The sequence below is a fragment of the Ammospiza caudacuta genome, chromosome Z (genome assembly GCF_027887145.1).
Source record: "Ammospiza caudacuta isolate bAmmCau1 chromosome Z, bAmmCau1.pri, whole genome shotgun sequence".
Classification (NCBI taxonomy): Eukaryota; Metazoa; Chordata; class Aves; order Passeriformes; family Passerellidae; genus Ammospiza; species Ammospiza caudacuta.
Window position 1 is genome coordinate 65475812 of NC_080632.1, and position 25752 is coordinate 65501563.

At 37.5% G+C, this 25752-nt stretch overlaps 1 protein-coding gene across 2 annotated transcripts in view; it reads right to left on the bottom strand.

Moving 5' to 3' along the window:
• Positions 1 to 2185: 2185 nt before the first annotated feature.
• APC (APC regulator of WNT signaling pathway) overlaps positions 2186 to 25752 on the bottom strand; it is a 61542-nt gene continuing 37975 nt past the window's right edge. The window contains exons 8-15 of one of the 2 annotated variants that reach the window (XM_058824221.1): positions 24118 to 24216; positions 21245 to 21482; positions 20011 to 20106; positions 19310 to 19449; positions 18213 to 18290; positions 16199 to 16315; positions 15344 to 15558; positions 2186 to 14926 (exon numbers count right to left, since the gene is read on the bottom strand). In XM_058824221.1, coding sequence (XP_058680204.1) covers positions 8362 to 14926; positions 15344 to 15558; positions 16199 to 16315; positions 18213 to 18290; positions 19310 to 19449; positions 20011 to 20106; positions 21245 to 21482; positions 24118 to 24216 — 7548 coding nt within the window. In that variant the 3' untranslated portion in view covers positions 2186 to 8361. Of the gene's footprint in view, positions 14927 to 15343; positions 15559 to 16198; positions 16316 to 18212; positions 18291 to 19309; positions 19450 to 20010; positions 20107 to 21244; positions 21624 to 24117; positions 24217 to 25752 lie in introns of both variants that reach the window. The other variant, XM_058824220.1, reaches the window with a different exon arrangement.

A 25752-nucleotide genomic window follows, 5' to 3' on the forward strand; every position in this document is an offset into this window, starting at 1 on the left:
CACCACCAAGAGCAGCTGAAAAATGGCCTTGAAACAACAGCCTTACTTGTATGGTGTTTGGACCTAAAAGTCTTTTGGATTATGTCAACTAGACCCAAAATTGACTTGCATGAATTAATGTACAGCAAACAGTATATACAGTGTTTCACTGAGATCCTGAGGATAATGCTGGGCACCACAATGTCAAAATTCTATCCAAATCCCTATTAGCTGGCCACAGTGAAACTGGCAAAGTGGAAAACCATGGATTTCTACCAATCTCTCATTCTTTCTGATTGCAAAGACTGTATTTCTTATGTATGGAGCTCAGTTTTACACCCATTCTTTATCCTTCTGTTTTAGCTTTGAAAAGCAGCTGACAGCTGTGTAAATTCACAGCTGTGTACAGCCAGCTTCCAAGATCAAAAGAGACCATCAGTCATCTGTGTGTGATACAGTAATACAGGATTTGCTCTGAATTCCTAGCTTTCACTTGAGCTAGATTTTCACTTCTAACAAGTCCAAATGATTTATGTTCTGGTTTTGGCTGGGATAGTTAATTTCCTTTCTAGTAAGTAGTATAGTACTGTGTTTTGAATTTAGTATGAAAATGTTGAAAATGCACTGATGTTTTTGTTGCTAGACTAAGTTTCTCATGCCTTGCCAGGAAGAGAGCTGAGTGGCACAAGAATTTGAGGGGGAACACATTAACGAGCCAAAATGATAGTTCCAGACCTTATGGCATCATGCTGAGGATATACCTGTGGAGAAAGTGGGCTGGAGGCCCATGCTCAGGATTGCCTAGGAATCAGTCAGGAAGTGGTAAGCAACTGTATTGTGACTCACTTGTTTTGTAGATTCTCTGTTATTATTATTATTATTATCATCATCATCATCATCATCATCGTAATTTTCTTCCTTTTCTGTTTATTCAACTGTCTTTATCTGAATCTACAGTTTTCTCATTTTTACTCGTCTGATTTTCTCCCCCATCCCACAGGCTGGGTAGTGTTTGATTGCCAACTGTGGTTAAACAATGCCACATAAAACACTTAGAAGTGTCAAATATTCCATCACAGCTATTTAGCTGCTCAGTGTAGTAGGAAAAAAAGGATGCCAATTCCTTTTCATCATCCAATGGAATAACAAAATACTACTACAAAAATAATAAAAATTGGGAGTTTTCTTATAACTCATTTTATGGCTTAACTTTTACATCTATTTGTGTGTTCTTCCAGTTAATTCCAGTGTGAATGTGTGCCATTCCAGACCTTAGCAATAGTCGGGTAAGATGCACAAGTCCTTCCCTGCTACCAATGTGCTTTTTGCATAGGGGACTTAGAGAAAAAAGGGCAGAATTGGGCATAGCCTACCTTCATTTGTATTTAATATAATCATCACTCAAAGTCTCCTTGTTTTCACGATCCCTACTGATTTTAAATTGCAGGTGATAATTATTATGCTTTAAAAAAATCTTATTTTTAATAAAACATTTAAATTTCTGGCAAAGCAATTTTCTTTTCTGCATATAAACAAAGACTTAAATGCTTTTTTTTTCCTAGAACAACTTGAAAATCAGTCCTGAAATTACAACTCAATATGAAAAAGTGGTACAACTATTAGAAAACAAGGGATCTTAGTAATCAGCAATGCCCTTTTGTGAAAGTCTAAAGTGAATAGGGGAGTGTAAAATATGTATGCCAATATTAATATATATGTGTATGTGTGGTGGGAATTAATCAACTTAGGTCCCTTAATAGTCTAATCAAGGACTAAAGAATTCGTTCTTTACAGAAAAAAAAAATGTTTTGTAATGAGTCTCTGCCATGCTTATGAGTCATAATGAAATAAGCCTTGTGAAACTTTGGTAAGTAATAGAGGGATTATGGAATTATATTGTGTCAAAACTAGATTCTGTTTTGTGCATTTCCTTCTAAGGTGAAACATGGAAGAGAACAAAGAACTCTACAGGTGAACCAGGTTTTCAAGTTCTTTTTTCCACTTATTTATCTGAAATGCAGGTATCTCTAAAATGAAAATGCATGGGGGTTTTTTAGAGCATTTGTTCTGATATACTGAATTATTGAAGTGTCTTAAACAACGAATTCCTTTTAAAATGAAATCATATTTCCAACACAGTGGACAGACACCTAACTTTCAGTAGTAGCCAAGAACACAATTCCACTCTGACAAGGTGCAATCAGGAGGAAATTTTATGTAACACTGCAAGTAATAAATAAATTATGCATAGCAAGACTAAATTCAGAATAAGTATACTGTGAAACAAAATACATTAGAATAATTGAAGAAAGAATTAATTACAGAGTTAGGATATAAACAGTAATGCATCTCAGGCAGAAGCAAACAACAAAATTGAAGGAAAGATAATTGTGGGCCAAGTTTGTTAAGAGAAACAACACTTACAGGTGGGCAAATTCATCTGATCTCACAGGATGACAGTTTACTTGCAGAGAACCAGCACAAGCTTTATTCATGTTAGATCCTACCAGAAAGGATGGCATTAGATATACTGTGTTTGTATGTATGGCTTGAGCTTTGGACAGAAGTGCATTTTACTGAGGGAACTAGCTCCCTCTACACCTTCCTGACATTCTAATTGCAATTCTACAGTCACTCAAGCAAAGGATATTTTCACAAACAGCAAAATTAGAATAATTTCTTTAAATCTTGAAGTGGCACTAATACATAAGCCTGTAACTGTGTGGAAATTTCCTAAGAAAGGTAATTTGCAAAACTACTAGGGAGGTGTTCCCCAATCTTAGAGTAAGTAAACAGCATATCTGGTAAACTGAAACTTCACAGCAGAAAATTCATCTTGGCATCACAAGTTAATTGACACCTGCATTAATTATGTTGTGAACTCTTAAAGCACCACACCACATTCCCTTGCACTTCCAATATGTAACCAAACACAACACACATAAGCAGTTAACTTACCATTCTGACTAAAAACTCAATCTTAGCTACGTAACATTCTCTATAAACACAGTTACAGATACAAACTGTTATTCTGCATATAGGAAACTATGATGCAGGAATCTTATTTCTACATGTGATCTGAAATGAAAACAAAAGCGGGCATCTCTTCTGGTTAAATGTCAAAGTGCAAAGGAGATGGCTGTGGAACCAGAGAGCGAATACTCTAGGGTAATTTGGTATCGAAAAGGTCCTCAGAGTTTTAAACATGTGGAGAAAGTCATGCTTTACATTAACTGACACTTCACTTCTGATTCACAGCTTCATCCAAATCACACATCTCATCAAGAACAAAGCTGTCGCACAGGTGGATCTAACTTTGCAAGGCATTACAGTAGATGTAGGAAGTTATATTTAGGTGGAAGTCCATACGTGATTTTTAGTGATGCTCCTATGGCTGTTTGTACTATTTCATGAAAGCTAGATGGGAAAAACATTTGGGAGGCATCTAGTAACTGTACAACTTCCTTGTATGAAGAGTCCACCTAAACATTTTCCAGGTCATCCCTACAATACTGACCTCATTAAGAACAGGAGATGTTATCTCCCTCTTCAAGCCTCTTCTGGGAAAGCAATAAATCTCTTCACTGGAAAGATTTACTGATTTACTGCATTGAATTTAATATTGCAAATCTAAACCAAGTCTCCCAGAAGTTTACAAGTGGTAGACTTTTTTTTTTTTAAGGGAGGGGGGATTTTTGATGAAGAAATGTATTTTTTCCACGTCCATATACTGATGTAATACTTCTGAAGTTAAGTTGTCAGAATTTCAGGATTGAGGATTTACCCGAATATAAGGTACTTAAATGCAAAGCACTAGAGGCCATTAGGCAAAAATTCAGTAAAAAAAACTCCAAAAAACCCAAACCAAAAAAAACCCCAAAAAAACCAACTTCAATTTGCTTTTGTTGTGTCAAAATGGGTGAAGGCCTGAAACTTGGCACATAGGCTTAAAATTGCCTGTAATGGCTCAATCCAATGACCTCCTATAAAGTAAACAATCCCAACCTCTTTCAATCAGCCCTAGCTGTTTTATTTACTTTTTTGCTGGCTCAGGTGGCTCTTGTCCAACTATGCACTGAGCAAATTCAGCATTTCCAAGCAGCACTAATTCTACTAACCCCATCACGGAAGAGGTGAGCAAGTGAATGGTCATGTAAGAGCCAGGATTTATAGCCAGAAGCATGGAATGCAGAAGAAAACTTCTTTGAACAGCACATGCCATTTCTTCAGTTCTAGAAATAGTATGGATTGTTATCCTTAAGAAGAAAGCGGAAGCTAACACAGTTATCTTTGTTGGTAATATCAACTTCTGTTAAGGGGATCAAGGGGCTGGACAGCTATGAAGTACTCCAAAGTAGACATCAAATAATTCAGTTTTCAAATTATCAGACAAGGGTTATGCAGTTTTGTGCTCTACTAGTATACTTCAAAATAACACCTCATTAATTTGTGCATAAGCTGTTCTCTTTCTGGTACAGCTTATGTAATTTACTGAGGAAAAAAGGAAAGTACATCCCTAAGACAACATGACTCACTCTGAAACTGTCCCTTTTATCTCCCTCCTCCTTTACCAAAGACAGTGCAGCTAATGTCCCAAAGCCATCAAATGTATTTGTCTATGTTGAAGAATACTGCAGCTTACTGACATTTATAGCATAAACTATGCTTGTATTCTGCAGCCAAATCCTACTTGAAATAATACTCCAGTCTCATCCGGAAACCATGGCAAGGCTTTCAATTTTTAAGCTGTCATATCTGACAGAGCTGTATTATCTTTAATCTTTCAGGAGAAAATACTCTCAATAGAGAACTGCACATGAAAAATAGAAATAGATTAATTCCCCTTTAAAGACTGCAATATTTAGTCAGAAGAGCTTACACAGAAATTGAGCAGTAACCTTAACTGTGACACACTGCAAAAAACTAAAATGGAAGTACATTTTAAAAAATGAACTAATTACAAATTGTGGGGAGGTCGGATCTCTGCTTTTCACACCAAGAGGACAAAACTAGAAGACAGTCTGAAATGAGCTTTATGAGTTATTTTTCAGTATAAACTGATTTTGAAGTATAAGTTTGGTATGCACTAGATACGATAAGCTAATTCAAGAACAAATAAAGGTCTGAGCATAAGTCACAAAAAATTCTACCAAAATTGGTAGAAAGAAAGGCAGTGCATCCCAGAACAGTAAATTGAGTCTTGGTTTCCTTAGCTCCTTGCTATTTTTTGTTTTGCCTTGACATAAATAATGTCCTCTTACCTGCTGTGGCAACTTCATACAAATAAAACCAAGGAACGAGAAGTTATCTTTAGCAGCATAAATCAAATCTGACTATTGTGATTCTGACATCGTTAACAAAATCCAAGACCAAATATATTTATTGCAACCATTTTTTGTATCTTTGATTTTATATTTCTGGGATCTGTTTTTTAGTTGAGCTTAAAGAATATAACTTTATATCCCCATCATAAATCAAACATCATGGATGTCTTTAAATATTCTGAAAGGCTCTTAGTGGATACTAAGTATTTTAGATAAAGAATCAGAGAAATGTAGATCTGGAAGAGATTTTAAAAGATCACCCATCTCTGCACACAGGCAATATGAAATATACTACAGTCCATCCCTATGAGATGTTTCATAAACCTCTTCTTAAAACTTCTATAATGGAAATTTAACAACTCCCATGGGAAGCATATTTTAGTGTATCACTACCCTTATAGTTGGAAAGTTTCTCTAGCTTGTCTTTGCTACAAATATAGGTTTACTTAAGTGGATACTAAGAGAAACTTTCCAATTATAATGATCATGAAGTATCCCCAAGTCTATATCAAGAAGCCACTATAATTTTCAAAGACATTCTGGTGTTTGATACGCATACAGTTATTTATAGTTTCACGTTCTTCTGATTAAAAAACTGATTTCAGTAGTTTTTCAGTAACAGAACTGAAACCAGAATTTCTTTTCTGAGACTGACTTCACCTTTAATTCTTTAATTGACAGGACAAATATGTAATGCCAGTATTAAACAACTATTCTGGATTATGTAGTATATTTTTGTATTAGTTGTTAAAAGCCCAGCACAAAATAATGATAAAAAAGAAAAAAAATCAAAACACGTGGAACAAAAGTGGTCTTTCATTTAAAACTCAAGGATGGAGTTCCGTATTCTACTCCAGCAGGAAGTCCTGACTTTAAACACATGACATAATCTGTTTCTATCTCATCTTTAAAAGGACACTAAATATTCATTTATATTAGAAGTTTAATGAAGATGCTTGTATGCAAAATATTTCAAATGCTAACACGAGGAGTGCTGCTTCTTAACAGGTTCACGAGATGATACAGGAACATGGCATGTCTCTAAGAAAATCTGACAGGAAGCAAAGAACAAAAGAGCAAGTAAGAAAGATACCACTTCTGCCAAATAGGTGTTTTTGGTACTGGCTTCTATATAAATTGACTTCTGTCTGCTGATAGTGTCTTTATTGTGTTCCTAAAGCAGTGCATGATTTATAATGGATTCAATTGATTCATTTCAGTATCAGAAGTACAAAAGCCACAGAAGTGATACACTCTGCAACTGTGTTAAAGCTACCATAAAGGTAAATTGCTCTATTTCAGGGCTTCCTGAAATCAGGGCATTCTGACATATCAGTTATTTAGAAAGCTACCTTTAGACAATCCAGTCAAGATACAACACAACTGATACACCATTTCATTTCATGGTTTGTTTAAACATGCACAGAATGGTTAATGTTCTGTTGTCTCATGTTACTACTTTGAAGTAATCCTCATCTAAATTCAGACTATATTTATATCTTTAAAGCACAAATCTATTTTTTTTTCAGCATTGTTCTAGCACAGTCTATATTTGCATCAAAAAGGCTCGAGGCAGCACATGTCATGTTTTGCATAAAATTCTTTTTCTACTATGGTAACAAATTTCTTGCTGCCATGGGATTCGTGTGATATTTTTCCCTTCATAATTTTTTTAAAAAATAAATTAAAAAAAACCCAAACCCATAGAGCGCAAATAGAAGCAAAATTTCATCTTATAGTAATTATTTCACATTCTACATTATATCCCCAATCAAAAATGTTTTGTTTTACAAATATTATTTGTATAGATACAATATTGTTTCAGGCTTGCAGTCGTGAGAACAATTATACTGCGTGGCTACTGGAAATACCCTGCCTTTAGCCTTGTTATGCACCTGAGATGTGTGAAACTGTTTCAATTACAAATATATTACAGAAGACCTAGGGCCTGATCCTGCAAATGTTAAAAGCATTCTACAACAGCCATTTGCCAGTGATAAGGAAGAACAGATATTGGAGGTGCAGGATTATCCCAAATCAGGCCTTAAGTGTTAAGTGCATACAACCACATTATATGGTGACATCTCTAAGTAAAATCCTGTATTTTTATGTAATGCAGAAGTAACACACACAACTTACATATAGTAATAATTTATTCTGAAATGTTCATTTTAGTCTCTGTTGAGACATCACCCACGTCTCATTAATAAAAGAGCAGCCATCTCACCTCAAATACCAGAATATACAACAAGTTACAGCATAGCAAAAAATTTCTACCTACTTTAAGATAAAATCTAATTCAGGTAAAATAATTTTGTTCAAGGTTTTACAGTTACACAGTTGGGTTTTTTTGTTTTTTTTTTTCTTTTTCAGAGCACAAAGAAAATGTAAATTGTTACACCATAACTATCTATGCACATTATGTGACCACAGAAATGTTAATCATTACTTCATAAAATGAACCATCAGTTCCATTCATGCAGAAAAGCAGGCTAGGAAAGCTTGTTCAGCGGAAACCATATTACTGTGAATTTCACAGCCACATGATTAATTATTGGGTTAGATGAACTCACAAATACTAAACATGAGTATTTTTTTTTTGCATAAATAATACCAATTCTTCCCTGATGTAGTTTAGTTGGTCTGTAATCTAGAAATTATTGGTAAAGCAATATGACTGCATCGTTTCTATTGTGCTATTCTATGATTTCAATGACAAGCAATATTCAAAGGATAATGGGATGAGATGCATGTTAAACGTGGGAATACATGTTAAACATACTGTACAAATACACTTGCTTTAGCAATTTTATTCCAAATGTCAATCAGGTATTCCTGCAAAATATCACCAGTGGAGACAAAGTATACTATCAAATATGGCTTCCAGAACAAGGACCATCTAACAGGAATCAAAGCTATTTACAACAAATAAAAACAAAACAAACAAACAAAAAATCAATCCCCATTTTTTTTTGTTTCATTTGAAACAAAGTTTCTAAGTAGCTGCTGTATATAATACATCAGTTTGGTTGTTTTTTTTTTTTTTTTTTTGTTGCACTTAAACAGAAGTTACCAGGTAAGAGCCAGAGTGACGTTTAGGGCTTTGTGTTCCACTGGAGTCAGTGTTTTCAGACTTGGTGTCACGTTTCTTGGTGCTGTTATTCACCGGGGTTGGAATCTGTGAGGGCCGAGCAGAGCTATTGTCCACGCTGCTCTTCCTGCGGCTTGGGTTGTAGTTGAAAGGAGTCACCCTTGCTGCCACAGCACCAATGGGGGAGCTGTGCTTGCTTGAGCTACTGGAACTGAATGGAGTACGCTCGCTAACAGTACTTTCGTTAATTTCTGGTGCAGGAACGGGATTATTCTGCAGAGGCTTTGTTTCAGTGCCTTTCTTGTCTGGACTGTCTATCTGAAAGAAAGAGTTCAGACGGTTTTCTAAGCCAACCGTACGAACAGGACCACCTCCATTCCCTGGGGTTTGCTTCTCTTGAATCTCTTTAGAATCTTTACCATTCATACCCCCTTTTTCTGAAATACTGTCAATAACAGGGGGAGTATTTCCAGTTGGGGACCTTCCAGATCGAGGGTTGTTAATTGGGCAGTCCTCTATCCTTACCCACACATCCTCTGTCTTAGAGACAGCTGGAGCCATCTGATAGATGAGGGTTTTGGAATCAGAGCCATTTGCGGCACCTGAAGAAGAATGCTGAGGATCATTCATTATCTGAGGAATTTCATTTTCTTTTATTTTTCTCCAAGTACCTTTTGCTGGTGCTTGGCTTTCTTTACTTTGCTTGTGTCCAGGGAGAGAACCTCCATGCTGCTTTTCATCTTCACTTTTTGCCTTTTCACTGGATTCTGAAGAAGCTGACAGAATTGAGGAGGAACTTCCAGTTCTCCGCCAAGTGCTTACACGAGGAAGTGATGAGGAATGCTTACTGTGCTCACGCTTCCACGTTCCTGATCTGTTGATCAGCAGCCTAGATGGACTCTCAGAATGGGAACGAGCTATGTCATGACGCTTTGCTGGTCTCCCATCATATTCTATAGTAGGGCTCTGATTAGGGGCTAATTTTCGCCAACCACTACTCTGGGCAGGTGAATGAGTGGATAAAGACATATCAGGAAGAGAAGGACTTAAAACTGGGGTCTGTAGTTGGGACCTTGTGGGAGAATCTGGCCTGGAAGGCGACAGAGATTCAAATGAAGCTGACTCTTCTAATTTCCGTCTCAGAGTAGGGCTCGGAGCCTCTTTAATGAAAGTTGACTGACGAACGAGAACAGGTCTCTCAGATCTGTCAGATTCACTTCCACTAGACTTTGTGGATGGCATTCTGGATAGGTCGGTCTTTTTGTTTGATCCACCAGTACTGAGAGTTTGGTTTAACCCCTTTGAAGCAGATTCACTTCGTGGAATGCTACTGGTACTCTTAGGTAAGACAGTTTGCTTTGCAAGGTTTTGCTGGCTCATCTGCCTGCCTGGTGGTGTGTACGACATTCTACCTGAACTTGAGGATTTAGTTGAAGCTGTGCTAGGAGATGATGTTCTTGGCAACTGTGACAGTTTGTTGGGAGGACTGATACCATTTCTTCCTGGGGAAATGGAGCTTCGTCCAGGAGATTGCAGAGGCCTACTTAATGGCTGCTGTTGAGGTCTAGAAGGAGTGGAGTCTCTAGATCCTGATCTAGAAGGTCCTTTACTTGATCCACTCTGGTTCAACCCTGATGGCTGCCTAGTCACAGGAGCTGGCTCAGGTTTCACTGATGATTTGGCTCCTCTTGGAGAACTAGTCAAACTTTGGCCTTCACTGGGACTCTTGGAGTTCATGTTTTTGAGTGGGGGTCCTTTTTTGGAAACAGGACTAGTACTTGAAGAACTATTTCGAACCCCTGGAATATGGATCATTGTTCTACCACGTGAAATTGAAGGCACACTTGTCTGTTGTGGTTGCTTCAAACTTGAAACTTCTGAATTAGAGCGTGCTTTTCCTGTGATCATACTTTTATACACTTTCTTCCCTCCTTTGATTCCCCTACTTTCTGATTCTACTTTTTTAGACTCCAGTGTACTCTTCTCTCCTGGCTTAATAATTCTTGGACCTTTATTACTAGTGAAAGGTTTTTCTTCTTGGTCTGGGGTAAGATGAAATGGTGACCCTAGAGAAATACCAGATTTTAATGAAAGGATAGAGTCAGAGTCTGATGAAGCTTGTCTAGACAGTGATGCAGCAGCCGCAGCTTGATGCAAGCTACTAACTATAGAATTTGCACCTTCTTGTATAGCTTTCCAGTCAAAGTTTTCTGAATCAGGTGAAAAACCATGTTCTGAATCTGGCCTCTGTATCTCTCTTAAATCCAGTGTTAAATCTTCTGCTAGTATACCACCTGTGTTTCTGGAATTATTTTTTTCACCATCACTCTTCATTCTTGAGGGCTTTTTCTTTTTAGGCATAGCAGAACTAATGCATTCCTGCAGAAGATCATCTTCTGAGTCAATGCTAAGAGAACTCAGAGAGCTGTTTCTAGAGAAGCACACAGGAGTATCTTCAACATGAAATGATTTAGGTGCATAACCAGAAGTCTGTGGTCTGTTGGATTCCACCTGTGGCTCGGAAGCCTCAGGACGTTTTGGAGGTTCCCCTTCTTTGTTGTTATTGTTTTCTTGATCAATATCACTGAGGGAGCTAAGAGATGAATTGCGAGAAAAACAAACAGGTGTGTTTTCAATAGCAAAATTCTGCATTTTTTCATCTGTAGCTGCTCCTCTGTCTGGAATATCTTTAGTTGACTGAGAGAAAGTTTTTGTCTGGCTTCTGCCTGTTGGGTGTTTTTGACAAACTTGTGTCCTGTTACTTGGCTGCTGATTTGAAGACTGTTCTGCGTTAGAGCACTCTTTACTTTCAGTTTCCTTTCCTTCTTTTCCTTTTCTTAATTCTGCCTTCTCCCTTGAAAGGTCAACGTCATCATCATCAAAATCTAATGAACTCAGGGAATCATTCCGTGAAAAACAGTAAGGAGTTCCCTCAATAGGCGTATAATGATGAGGGGAATCAAATGCAAAGCTTCCTCTTGCACGCTCTTCATTATTTGGCAATTTGTCATGAATCTCTCTTGAATTGTTTTTAAGGTTCTGTTTCTTTGCATCTCTGTTCTCTGGATAGCCTCTTTCATTACTAGCATTGCTTTTGGGTTCCGTGCTTTTTCGCACACGTGCTCTGTATTCATTGTTTTGGGAAACAGGCTTTACTGGTGATGTTGGCTTCTTTTTCTCACCTTCTGGCTGGTTTTTATTACTTGGAGATGAAGATGCTTGTTGAATTTGATCCATTATCTTCTTCACTCTGAAAGGCTTGTGACTTTTTCCTTTTGGCATAGCTGAGTTAATGCACTCAGCCAGAATATCACCCTCTTCTGTTTTGTCATCATCCAGACCAAGGGGAGTCACAACTGAGCTTTTTGCTCTCTGAGAATCATCAGTACTTCTGCCTTCTGTAGGAATGGTGTCCCGCTTTTCAAACTCCCCTGACTCTGCTCCCACACCCACATTGTCTGCATTGGCCAGCTCACTTGGGGGGGATTCTATTGTCAGGTCACTTAGAGATGTAGCTGTTGAAAAATTTATTGGTGTACCCTCAACACAATATACCCGTGGCATATCATCTCCTGGTGTAAAAGTCACGTGCTTTTGTGATTGCAGTCTGCTTTGTGAAGGCAAAAGTTTGTAAACTGGCAACTGGCTGGGCTTTCTGGCTACAGGAGGAGGTATTTTTGGAGCAGACGCTTGAGAAGGCTTTTTGGCTTTACGTGAAGACTTCGTTGGCATTGCAGAAATAATACACGCTTCCAGTATTTCAATATCATCATCAGAATCATCCAGAATGTCTTTTTCTGCTTCAGCTGGCTTCTCTGGTTTCTTCTCCTGGTTATCCTTAGTATCATCTGACTGTTCAGGTTCTGCTTCGTTTCCATGCTCGTTTTCATGAACTGGAGGCATAATTCTTAACTCTGCATCCTTCTGTATAAATGGCTCATCAAGGCTCAGAGCACTCAGGCTAGAAGAGCAAGAAAACCCATCTGGTGTGCTTTCTGTGGCAAAATGTAATAGTGTATCAGCATCTGGAAGTACCTGAACTCTTTGAACAGCTGCATTTACAGCTGCCTGTCTAGGACCAGGCTCTCTTTTCTCTGTAGTGGTTGCTTTTCCTTTAGGTACCTCTCTTTTGACTTGAACTCCTTGAGCAGGCGGTGGTGTTTTACTTCTGCTTGGAGGCATTGTTTGTCCAGGGCTGTCTGGAAGGTCACTGGGACTTATAATACCACTTACTATTCCGCTGCAAGGCTCACTTTGAACTGAACTAGCAATTGAACGGCTTTCAAAACTATCCAGGGAACTTACAGAAGTACATCTGCTGAACATGAGTGGTGTTTCCTGTACATAATGTTCTGGTGGGCTTTTAGGAGTTTGGGCACCACTCTTTGAGGGAGATTTGGCACCTGAAGAAAATTCAACAGCTTTATGTCTAGAGGAATCAGAAGGAGACAAGCTAGAAGTCTGAAGTCTAGTGGATTTTGTTCTGATGTGTTGTGCTGTTGATGTGATTTCACTTGCTGCACCTTCTGTAGGTAGAGTCCCACTGTTCTCTTTCAGTTCTGCAATCTGCAGTGTGTTACTGGCATCTGTACCACGTGCAGATTGATCACGTCCTATTTCATCTTCAGCTGATGACAAGGATGACAAAGAGCTACACCTTGAAAAACATATTGGGGTATCTTCCACACAGTAAGTTTGTATAGTTTCCTGATTAATAGAGGGAGTCTTACATGAGGTGTTCTTCTGTGCATGACCACTTCTGCTCTGTGCAGAGCTTGGGTGAAGCTGGTTCTGCCTTTTTGAACCAGCTGAGGGGGCTGATGTGCTCCCACTGCTTGGGGCAATATGGTCAGTTTTATTGAGTTGCACTGAAGAAGTCTTTGGAAAAGTAAAAGATGGCTTCTGAGAAGGTGCTGGAACTTCTGTTGAATATTTTAAACTATAGTCAATAGGCTGATCAACATGATGTTCCTCTTCATTGTACTTTATGCTGTAATTAGTTGGTCTGTCTTCCTCTTCATGTTGTTCCTCCTCAGAATAACGTTCACTATAGTTGGTTGGCTTATCATCATCATAATCATCCACCTGGCACAAGGACTGGCTCACTTTCTGATTCATTCCAAGAGTTGGGCCTACTCTGTTCTGATCTGAGCCACTGGATCCTCTTGATCTAAAGGAAGAAACACACTCCTGCTGTCCAAAAGGTGTCTGATATTTCAAGTGTTTATCCTCTCCACTTTCAGTATACACAGGATAGGCTGCATTTTGGTTCCTTGACTGTCTTTGCTCATTTTGTTTCATTTCATCATCTATTGTATGCTTAGGCCTTGCCCATCTTTCATTCTGGGAGGGACTTTGCCTTCCAGAATTTAACTGCTCATCTGAATATTTAAGACTATAATTAATAGGAGTGTCTAATTCTCCATCATTGTCATCCATGTGATTTGCACTATGAATCTTGTGTGCCAAGTCAGCTGGATACTGGCCATAACTACAGAATTTGCTTTCATCATCTTCGGAGTAAGACTCAATGGAAGGTTTCATTTGGCCTCTTTTACCATAGCCATCACTGCTGCTGACACTATTTAAACTATCATTTGAAGCTCTTTTGTATTCCATTTTTGTATAAGGCACAGGACATGTCCTGTTTGAGTTCTCAGATTTTGGAAAGTATGTATTTGAGTGAGTATGGGCAGAGGCTGATCTCCTCTGGGCATTTCTCTCTTCTGTCAAACAGTGTATTTCAGAAGTGGAACCAGAACTTCTGTCTTCCTGTGGAATGTGCATGCTTGTTACTTCTTCCATAACTTTGGCAATCTGAGCTGCAGTAGTAGAAATCTGCATTCCTATTCTCTTAGAGGAACTCCCAGTACTCTCTGCAGCTTGATGATAGGTATTTAAACCTACTGTTCGATCCCTTTCAACACTCCTGTCTTTCTCAGACCCAGAATTTTCTACATTTCCTCTACTGGAAGAGGATGAGGCAGGCAATACTGTAGTATTTATGGTATATGGTGAGAGCACAGTCATGTTGCCAGCATTAAAGCTCTCTGACCTGCACACCCCATCATCGTGGCGGTTGGCATCCAGCACATACTCACTATATATATTTTGCTTATGTCTCTGCTTATTGCGGTGAGATGCTTTCGGGCTTAAGTTATCAATGTTGTCAAAAGTCTCTGATAAATGCTGAGCATCTAATTCTGCTTCTAGTGCTTTTTGCTTTCTGACATGGAGGGATGGGAGGCTTGATCCTGGAGACATGATGTTGGCATCTTTGTACTTTGCTGGCCTGTTTGCCATGAGGTTCCGTAGAGCTGCAGCACTACCCATGGCTATCATTTTGTGTTTAGAGTGAATCAGGTTTTTCAGCATGCTCACGGCTCCCATGTCCCACAGCGCCTCCTGATCCTTTGCATTTCGAGCAGAGAGATTCCACAGGGTCCCACATGCGTTACTAACTATTGTCAAACTGTGTGACTTCAAGTGTTGTAACAAGGTTTGTAAGCAGCTGTTCTCTCGCAAGATTTGCCTGGGGTTGAGTAATTGAAAACAAACATCCGTAAGTGGCATTTCAAAAGGATAAGAGACAAAGCAAAACAGAAACCTATTCTTCTAGAAATTAGTTTTGCCCGTACAAAGGATAATTAAGAATTGTCCTGTGCAAATAACTTGTATTTCCATTAGCTTTTATCTGAATGCTAACAAAATCCTATTACAAATATGAATAGTTAGCTTTCAGTACAGTTCATCATTAGCAAGCAGCAGCTCTTAATCTGTTTGCACATTCCTGTTATGTAAGTGCAATACCCTATTCATCAAATGTACTAGAAATTAACTGGTTTTAATTACTGTACTTAACACATGCATTCATATTAAGGCTTGGTCATAGAAACTATCTAATAAATATACATGTGGAACTACTAAAAATTGTCAGAAGTGTACCCACCTATGGTCCTCATTAGTAGCAATTAGGCTAGAAACATTTCTTAGTATTCCTCCCCCACTTTCTATGATGGCTAAAGTGTTTGTTTGGCTCCGGTATGTCAATGTGCCAACCAGAAATGCAAGAGCACCATCAACAGCACATATGTCAGCTTTGTTCCCGGTGCAGTGAGCTGACAAATTCCATAAGGCACTCAGAACGCTTTTCAGGGTGGATTCCTAGGAAAACAGCAACATGACAGGAGAAGTTTTCAGCTATTGACCTTAAGCTCTCAGAAACACATTAAGTTAGCTTCAAGGAGCTGTGTACACTCCAATTCTGCTTTCTGGGGTGGTAAGGTGCAGGCAGCAGTGCACATTTTGTTTACTTTGCTCCTTCCTTCAGCCATGGATTTGATACTGCCTGCCTCAGAGGTATCAGAAATATGTGTCTCAATACTTGTTTGCTGCTACAATGATAGAAGGGCTTGAAGACCAGTTGGCAGCAGTCTCTGGGATGGAATAGACTCTCATCTACACACCAAAGAAGTCGTAGATGCCTACTAATTAACTGAAAAGAGCTTTTATTAAATGACAAAATTATAAAAAAGACTATTTTAACAGTTTTTTCATGAAACTGAAAAGCAAAAGCAGTCAACCCTCATAAATAATATCAGATCAACACTAGTTTTGAGGTGACATTGCTCCATTGTGGTCTGCTGCTATGTTAAATCAAACTCTTCTTCCAGAAAAATTACCTGAGCCACATCAACTGTTTCAGCAACTGCTGTTATTAAAAATGGTGAATGGTCATATTAGTGTTTTGTGTAAAAAAAATGCAATCTCTCAAAAATTCAATTTAATAACTTCTAGAAGATACCTTTTTAACTTCTAAAGCACATTCCATCAATGCTTTCACACTTCCAACTTCTCTTAGAGTCTTTTTACTGTTTACATCTGCTCGCCAGGACAAGTTCCTCAATACACTTGCAATGACCTGCAAAATGAGAAAGAAAAGTAACATATTTCAAGATAGGAATGTTTTTAGCAGGTTATCAGACTTTCCTCCTGGACTTATCAAATGCTATGTTAATTAACAGTGGTCACATTCAATTACTGAGCTAATATTTGCTAACGTCCGCTTTTTGTTGTATTGTCTGCTAGACTGGTCTAACGTTTCAGCATCAAGTTTGATCAAAGCTACTGGCTTTTGTGTGTTGGTACTTAAAACAGAGATTGGAAGTCAGGTTCTCTGCTTCTCTATTCTTATGTCTGTTTTAGAGTTATATCATCTCAAAGGAGAGATTTATATAATATTTTTTTCACTTTTTTCACTTAGAACAATACCACTTGCCTGTCTCTCATATGGTATGATTATTTTGATGTTTATAAAGCTCTTTAAAGTATTTTTAAAATACATTCTGCCTTTTACAAGCAGAATAGCTATCTCCAGAAGATGTCCTGGTACTTGGCAGCAGTTAGACTGAGATAGGTTGTCACTGTAGCGGGCAGTCATTACACATTAAACTCCATCCATTCATGAGCAGTTGTAAGCATGCATATCCCTCATGAAATTAATTTGATAGAAAACTTTTGCTTATGGGTGTTCTCATTGTCACAGAAGTGCATAAACTTTTCAGGTTACGTGGTGAATGCTCCCTTGCTCACCCCCAGAGTGGAGCACAGACAGCCAAGGCACATGGAAGGGCCCAGGAACACCCAGCCCTGGCTGCTCCCAAGGAGCCACCAGCCCTTCAGAGCCCACCTCAACACAGGAGCCCAAAGCCAGGTGGGAACTGTGCCGTGTCCAGGCTCTTCCCAGAACTTTCCCAGGGAACCCACTACCCCGTGGCACGGCTGTGACACTCAGGGGAGTCAAAGGGAGCAGCTCTCTGCCCATTTTGGACAGAGGGGATGTGGGACACTGTGGGATCCAGGGGAAGAGCACTCTGGAACTGTAGAACACTTATTGCAGGATGGCAGGATACAAAGGTTTCAAATGCAGGAAAACAGATGGATTGAGGTGATCTTTCAGCACAGGAAAGTACAGGGACAGAAAGGCACAGTGACGTCTGAACAGCTGATTGCTGATATAGTTGTGTGGACATGCCTTTTGAGTACACTGATCCCATATTCTTACTAAATCCCATTTATAACTTGTCCTGAGTGGAGGACTTCCTGCTCTGTGTGTGTGTGGTGTCTGTGGTGTCTAGGTGCCAGGGGCTGGAGACATCCCAGAGGTCAGGGGGCCCATGGGGCTGTGACTCTCTTTTCAAGAATACTCAACACCTGTCCTAATAGCACATCATGGTGTTTATCCAAGAATCTCTATTGTAATTCTAATATTTTCCTCAATTGTAACTAGTGAGCTCCTCCTGTTAAGGAGAGAATATTTTGTTAACAGCATTTTAAGAGATAAGGTCAATTTTATTTAAAATTGCTCTTATGTCTGATGATTCAGTCAGACTGCAAGGAAAAGGGCGGTTTTATTTTAAAGAACTGTTCCACTTTATATGCAATAAGCATTAGTTAAAGTTGACTGTAATTTAATATTTAGTAATTTTACACAAGTTCCAACAGTTCTGCTCTCTCAGCTCTGAGGATTACCCTAAGCACTTCCTAAAGGCTTTATTTCAGGCTGTTTTCCTTACACAGAAGGACCCATTAGAACAGACAGTAACACATCAGAGTCATAAGAAAAGATTTGCAGCCCATGCATTATGATTTACAAAAAACCAAACCACAAAAAAAGCCAGAACTTGATCCCACAGATAAGAATATTTTACAAGAAGAATGTACTTCCTAATTAATGAAATAAGTATGAGAAAAAATTTACATCAAAGTTAAGGCAGATAAGACAACAAAAGAAGTATTTTATCTCCAAAGAGCATTACCTGTTGTAAGTCTTCGCTTTCAGATTTCAGCTGGGCTACAAGAGCTCTCATGCAGCCCTTCATGGAACACAATGTAGCCTGTTAGGAATCAGGAGAAAAAAGAAAGTGAGTAGTATTAAATAGCAGGTTAGATGGCTACTTCTGCACAATGTTATGATATTTTAAGCAAATCATATCTATGTTCAATAAAAACTTAGCAAATATGTTGTCAACAATAAATACTTGGTTTACAACTACTACAAAATTTCAGCACAGCTATCAGTTTAAGTACATAAGTGGCAAAATTGTGCTAAAATTTTGTATTTTTTACTGCACTTCAAGGACGTGATCTTGATCTTTACTGCCTTAGAAGCCTTCTTTCCTTTGCACCAGATAAAAACCACTGTGAGCTAGCAATGTGTTGTTACCTACTGCCTAGTGAGAGAACAAATCCTGAGTTCTCTGAAATCTGTTATTTCCATTTACTGCTGAAATGTCTTCCCTCTAGAGCAGAAGGGTAGGTCTTCAGTATTGAGTTATTTTAAGATATACAGACTGGCAAGTCTATTGGAAGTTTCTAGTGTTTAAAAGAAATGTCCTTGTCAGAAATTAGGGGAACCAATTTTCTCTTATAATGATTGAAGTGGTGCCCAGTTTGATCCAGATACACTCCATATATTTAAAAGCAAGCTCTACCCTGAATTGAGGTTGGAAAAATTTCATTAGACAGCAATAGTATTGTTAAATAACTGAAAACTTCAGAAAACAACCCAATTACTACTGTATTTTAATTCAACATTCTCAGAAAGAATCAGTTACTATAAAATCACTGTGTGCTGTACTAACCTAGTTCTCATTAAGAAAGCAGGTCAATAGATAAAATCCTTGCTTTGAGTGACAAAAGTGATTTGAGAGCCAATACCATAGATATATGATGGAACATTCTGTTTGTGGTGCTCTCTGTCAGCAACAGGATGGAATAGAGAGAGTATATGAACTCAACTGCCTTGAGTTTAAACTCAATATCCTATCCTGGAGATTTTAATCACCTGTGTTGAGAGCTGTAATTCAAACAGCTATGAACTGAAATTACTGCAAGTTTACAGTTCTGCTCTCACCTTGTTTGCCACATCTCCAAAAGTCAGGTTTGTCAGAGCCATGCCAGCATACCTCCTTAGGGTAACACTATAGTGATCATTTGTGAGTCCATACATTTCACAATCCACTTGCAGCAGTTCAGCAATGGCCTGCAAACCTCCTTTAAAAATATTCAGGTAAGAAAAAAAGTCATAGCTGTACTCTAATGTTGTACATACAGGACATATGTAGCAAGGAACAAATTGCATTTTATGCACAGAAGAAACCTCAAATGTCTGAAAACCACAATGCTCAGAAAGAGATATGAATTGCTAAAATTATAAGCATGGAATTTGTTGAACTAAAAAAATTCAGGCTGTCAAATAAGAACATATGCAGGATGAAAAAACCCCACTAAAACACCAATCAAAAAAACACCCATCCTGGAAAGTAGTCTCAATTTTAAGTCCAATACTTGTAAAATTGCAAATATTTCCACAATAATATTACTCTTCAGAAATTCACAATTCATGCCAGAAAAAACAGTAACTGATATAATAATTTATCCACTGGGAAATGGTGTAGTTAATTTCAACTCCTTTCAGCACTTAGGGGGCAACAACTGACACAAATGAATTGCTGTTAATAGCTTAAACTATTAGTAAAAAAAAGCCATATATGCAGTGACATGCACGAAGTTTCTAGCAATGGTTTCTAGCAAGCTTCTCAAGTCTGATCTTACCAAGCTCATTCATTGCATGTCTGTGTTCTTCATCAAATGAAAGTTTCATCAAAACACACACTGCAGGACAAATCTGATGATCCACTGGAGCAGGCACTGATCCAGAAACAGGTAACAATTAGTACCTTCCAGGTGATTTTGTCTAGATCATAAATTCTCCAGAGCAAATCTAATCTTAAAAATAAACCAGCTGCAGTTTTGGTCAGGTGTGTATCTTCCCAGTAATCCATGAACACACAATTAGTTAAGACTATTACTAAAGAAAGTGTGTACTGTAAATATATTTGATGCTTGAAAACAAATTAGGGAGAATTCTGAATGTATGTGCTGAGCTAGAAACACGACTTGCAGTACAAAAAATATTACCTTATTACTCTTAGAAATTAATAATATTTGTGAAACAAATCAATATGGTCAAATATTCTGGTGGCAATAAATAATACTCTGTTTCTTTGAGTGCTACATCCTTATGAATGGTTAATTAAAACTTCTGCTTCATAATCTAGAAGTTTTTAAGTTCATACTTTTGTGAGCTAGGTTCTGGATAGTGCAGAAATGGCATTATGATGATACTATGATACAGCTTGTGCAGAGGCCACTTCTGCTGAATTGCATCAGGCAAAATGCAGCCCTGATTTCAGTCACACACCTGCCATGGACACCTACAGGCTACAATTGAGGGATGCCCTCAATTCAGAGGAGCAACAAAGGTAACTCGAAGCTTAAATCTATTTTTCTAACTGTTCCCTGAGAAAAATCCTATTAATTTACATTTCTCACATATAACATCATAAACAGCAGTTCACTTTGATAGATGGAGATTATTTAATTTGTTCTCTCTGCCCCTCTGTCAAATGGAAAGTGCTATCTCCTAAGCATCTGCATGAAGAGCAATTTGGGACTGTTTATCCGTAAAAATGTAAACTATAATGAGTATATATTCAATATTATTTTACAAATTACAAATACAAACCACTAGAATTACTATCTGTAAAGTACACCAAAGTCCAAGATTTAAATTCAAAAAGCTTCTAAATAGGATATTGTATATGTGACACATACTATTTCCCAACAGTAGCTGAACTTAAATAAAGGAGAAATGACGCACACACATATATGTATATAACAGAACTTGCACACATTCAACAAGAAGTCAGATTAAAGCTGTACTTTCTGTAAATTCACTCTTTTCAATATATCTTTGAAATGCTTTTATATGGCTTGCAGAACCTACTTGGGTTTTTGTCTTGGTCCATGCCTTGTTCATGTGCCTCCTGCCATTCCCAACACGTTTCACAGTAAGCACGGATCTGCTCCAAGAGATGGAGCACACGGATTTCCCGTCTGCCTCGCTTATCATCAGGCTGGGAGTGAATGATGTTGTGCAGCGCTGCGCTGGCTCTGGCACGGGCCTCTTTACTACCACGGGAGTTTCCTAACAACACAGAGTCCTTATCGTTGCCATGTAAAAGCTGGATGAGGAGAGGAAGACATCCAGACTGACGCATGGCTATGCAGCTGTCCTGGGAGCTAGACATTGCTAGCAATGTTCTTGACATGTCATCTTTATCATGAGTACCAAGCATTGATAACAATGAATACACCATTTCCACCTGCAGGTGAAATGATTTTAAAAATACAGTTACGTTTTAAAAACACATATCAAATTGAAATGAAACTTGAATGGTACATATGAGCAAAAAATCCCCTTATTTAATGGTGAAAAAAATTGTGCTATTTAAATGTAATTAAATACTATTATTACTTCAGCATTCATAATCTTAATAAATTCCACTTAGTGGTTAAATGGCTGGAAGTGGGGCGTAGCTGTGTGTAACTGTATTAATCTACAAAACCAATAGCAAAGACTTCCAGATTTCCATCATACAAAAAGCTTAAACAAATGTATAATAAAGTGTTTCATTTTGGGCTACCAAAATACCTTCAAATTAAATCTTTCTTTAAAAAGGTATCCTCTGTGTGAATTCATTACACTTTATAAATAGTCTACATCATGCTGAAAAAACATCCATGTATTTTAAAGTTTTCATTTAAAATACCTCAAATTAACTGGTAATTTTTTGTTATGATCGCTGACTTTTATATGAACCAGATTATTTTGAGCAAGTGCAAAACTAAAGAGTTTAATACGTTTTCAAGTTTACAGGGATAAAAACAGTACAGCAAACAAATGTTTATTTAGTATGTATAAAATATTGAGCATTTGTCTAATTAACTCATGCCATAAAAACCCAGAATTTCTCATTTAACTTGGAGTAACCCACTTTTAAAAATTAAAAATAGTGATTTTTTTAGTGATTCCCTTGGCTTTTGTGTAATATTGTAGTCAAGGCACTATTTGTACTCCCACTCTTCAGTAACAGCTTTCAATCAAGAAATACATTTCATTCTTCTAGTCAACTTTTAACAGAATAACAGGATGTAGAGGATGATCTTAGATACTATCTAAAAACTCCAAACTTGTAAAGCCAAGATAAACAGGAACACTGAAATTCAAAGCACAACATAAAGAAACTATCAAAGGAAATTATAGAGTAGCAGCATGTGTGTTTCTCTAGAATATAGTAAATAAGGAAGAAATAAGACTTAGAACCATTAGACAAATTTTCCTACTAATAATTAGATATTTGCACTGGTTACCCTGTCAATGAATGATTTTATTTGGTGTCCTCAGTGACAATTCCAATGTGCCTGAAGATTAATACACATACCAAGTTTCAAAAACAAAAAAAAAGAACATCAGCAGGCAGACTAAACAGCGAGTCTGGTAACATGGAGTTCTCTAAACACAGGGTTGCTGAGGCAATACAAATCTTAGAGTTTGTTAAAATATATGGTCGCATGGCAAAACCCATTGAAATAGACTTCTATGACAGTCTAGCATCCCAGTTTGGAGATCCTGTCTTCCTGGTTTGGGAAAAACCAAATGTAGCATTTAAACAAAGCCTTTGATTCTTAAAGGAGAGTGAATTTAATTTGCTTTATGTGTATCTCTTTGCAAATGTTTCAACTGGCAGCTATAATACAGTGTTACTTGGATTTGGAAGGCTAAGTTTTTGCCAGAGAATAAAGCTGAAGAAGCCACCAAATCAGGCCTCCAAGTTGCAGCTGTAATGCAAGTTGTATTATAGGAAAAACAAACAAATCTATTTGTTTCTCTTGTTTACACTGACTGCCCACAGACTCATCTCTTTTTCCACCTGTAAATGTACTCCTCCATTTAGAATCTCTATCATTTTCCCTTTTAAAGCATTAATAATTTCCTACGCCAGAGTAAACTCAGTTAAACCTGTGACTTTGCCTGTATCCTTCCACACTCACTCCTCTTCCTGACTTCAGGGCTTTCCCACCGTTTGTAACTTTGTGGAGTTCTACAGTTTGCAGTGAAAACTGGCAGACAAACAGCTGTTATCAACTTCATTTAGGATGTGCATACAGCGTAGGACTGAAATTACAACACTGTAACACTGTTTTAAGGCCCAAAATCATTAACACTATGCAAAATTAATAGGCCCACCATCCCAAAGAACTGTTCTTGGCACACCACCCACAATATCCACACAGCTGCTGATTCCAGAGGCAGCATGAGATCAGTGGCTCATGAGTTTGCCCTTTTCTTCCCCTCTCTTTTCATGCTGCATATGTACTTTTTAGTGCAGTCTTCTATCCGCAGATGCTGTGAAGGGCTTAAATAAATTTATTTGGTCTGTTTAATTTCTTGGCAACTGTGTCTGTTTTGTGGATTTGGACTCTGCAAAAGTATTTGAAGAAATGCTCTTAAAAAGGTTAATTTTCATCATGAATTATAAAGCAACATCACAAGGTTTTTTGATATCCCAGTAGCTTTTAGGAATTGCTTGTTCCTTACTGTAACAACTCTTAACTCATCATCAACAAGTTAAAAAAAAGATTTCTGTGCACATATTTTCAAAGCTGAAAAAATATACTAAAATTTTAACTTAATAAAAATTACTATGTATGGACAAGACTGTTCAGATAATATTAGTACTACTGGCAGAAACAATGAGGTTATTGTATTAGTAAAAATGTAGCATTAGCGACCTGTGGTTTGTAATCTTCGGTTACCTTGGTACCCAGATGACTTGTCAGTCTGCGAGGAACAGAATAGTTACTACTAGAGCTCATAACACTGGCTGTCTCATGGTCCACTCGAGCAGCAGAACCCTACAGATTTAAACAACAACTCATATAAAACAAAGTCTGAGGGACAGAACAACATTGAGTTTCAGCACTGGATGATGCAGTTGTGCCGACAGCAATGAACTGCCAACCTGCTTCTCTTAGGTCCTCTATGCCCTGACACAACAGAGAGGTCACTGTTAAACCTGGTTTTATTAACCTTTTTTCCTGAGATTCAGTCCCAATAGAACTGTATTTTCAACTGAATGGATTTAATTATTATTTTCACCAAGAAGAAGTAGATTTTGGAACAAACTGAATAATAATTTTGACAGAGTGAAAAAAAAACAGACTCCACTTTTGTGTCAGATTTTGTAGTGCACTGGAGTAGTATCTGAGAACCCACCATTAAAAAGAGACTGCTCTGGGCAATGAATAACTCTACCTGAATTTGTTTATTTCAAAAGCAAAGCCTAAGTGGTGTAGTGAAAACTATAGAATAATGCTGACAATACTTGATGTAATTTTCCTAGAATCTAGGTATGCTCCTACCTGTATTAGCAAGACTCAATTATTAGCATCTTTGTCTTATTTTAATTAATTTAATGTATTTACATTTTTCCTTTTTCTGCCATTTTTTATCCACTCAATATTCTTACTTTTTAATTTGCTGTTGTTTTCTATCTGTGATGTTTCCCTTATTATATCACTCCCTTCCCATCTGCTCTGGGAAATTAAAGATATATTTGTTTAGAGAACACTTCTAGTATCAATAACTATTTTCCTGAGGTAGTCACCAGTTTTCATTTGATCCTCTAAAAAAGCTAAAATCAGTTAATGGAATTATTAGCCCAATTTGCAAAACATTTTCAAACTATGAGGATCAATGGATATAATTTTTTCCAGTAAAAATAAGTAACACACTGAAGAAAATTCCATGGAAGACATTTTGAAATAATGTCTGTTTCTTCTATGTGATCCATAAAGAAAGGGAAATTTTGCAGTTCCCAACATTTTAACAGCTCAACATGAAATTGAAAGAGACTTGTAAATACAAGGTAGGAGTGACTTGAAGAAGTGTTTGTATAAACAGAAAAGAATGTAGTTATATTGGAATATTTAAACACATTAACATTATTACTCATTTCACGTACATATTTGAATCCAGAAAATGTGATTCATGTTCAAGAAGTATTTTATGCTACAAGAGTATAACTGGAATTATTTATTTTAACACCATTTATTCCCTTCTATATTTCCTATGTAAGCAAACACTTATTTTCTCTGTTAACTACAGGGAAAAAAATCAGAATTTAAAAGCCTAGGAAGAAAATCACACTACATTTTCTCCATATTCAGTTAAATAATGTTCAGTGCTATAGTGAAGTATATGGGAAATATTCCCATATACTTCACTATAGAATATGTGAAGTATATGGGAATGAATTCCCGGAATTTTACACCCTGCAGTCCCTTCATATTTCCTCAAACTACATTCAGAGGATTACAGGTTCAACATAATGCACATACCAAAATTATACATTAAGCTCAGTGTGATTGTTTCATGAAAAAAGGTAAAAA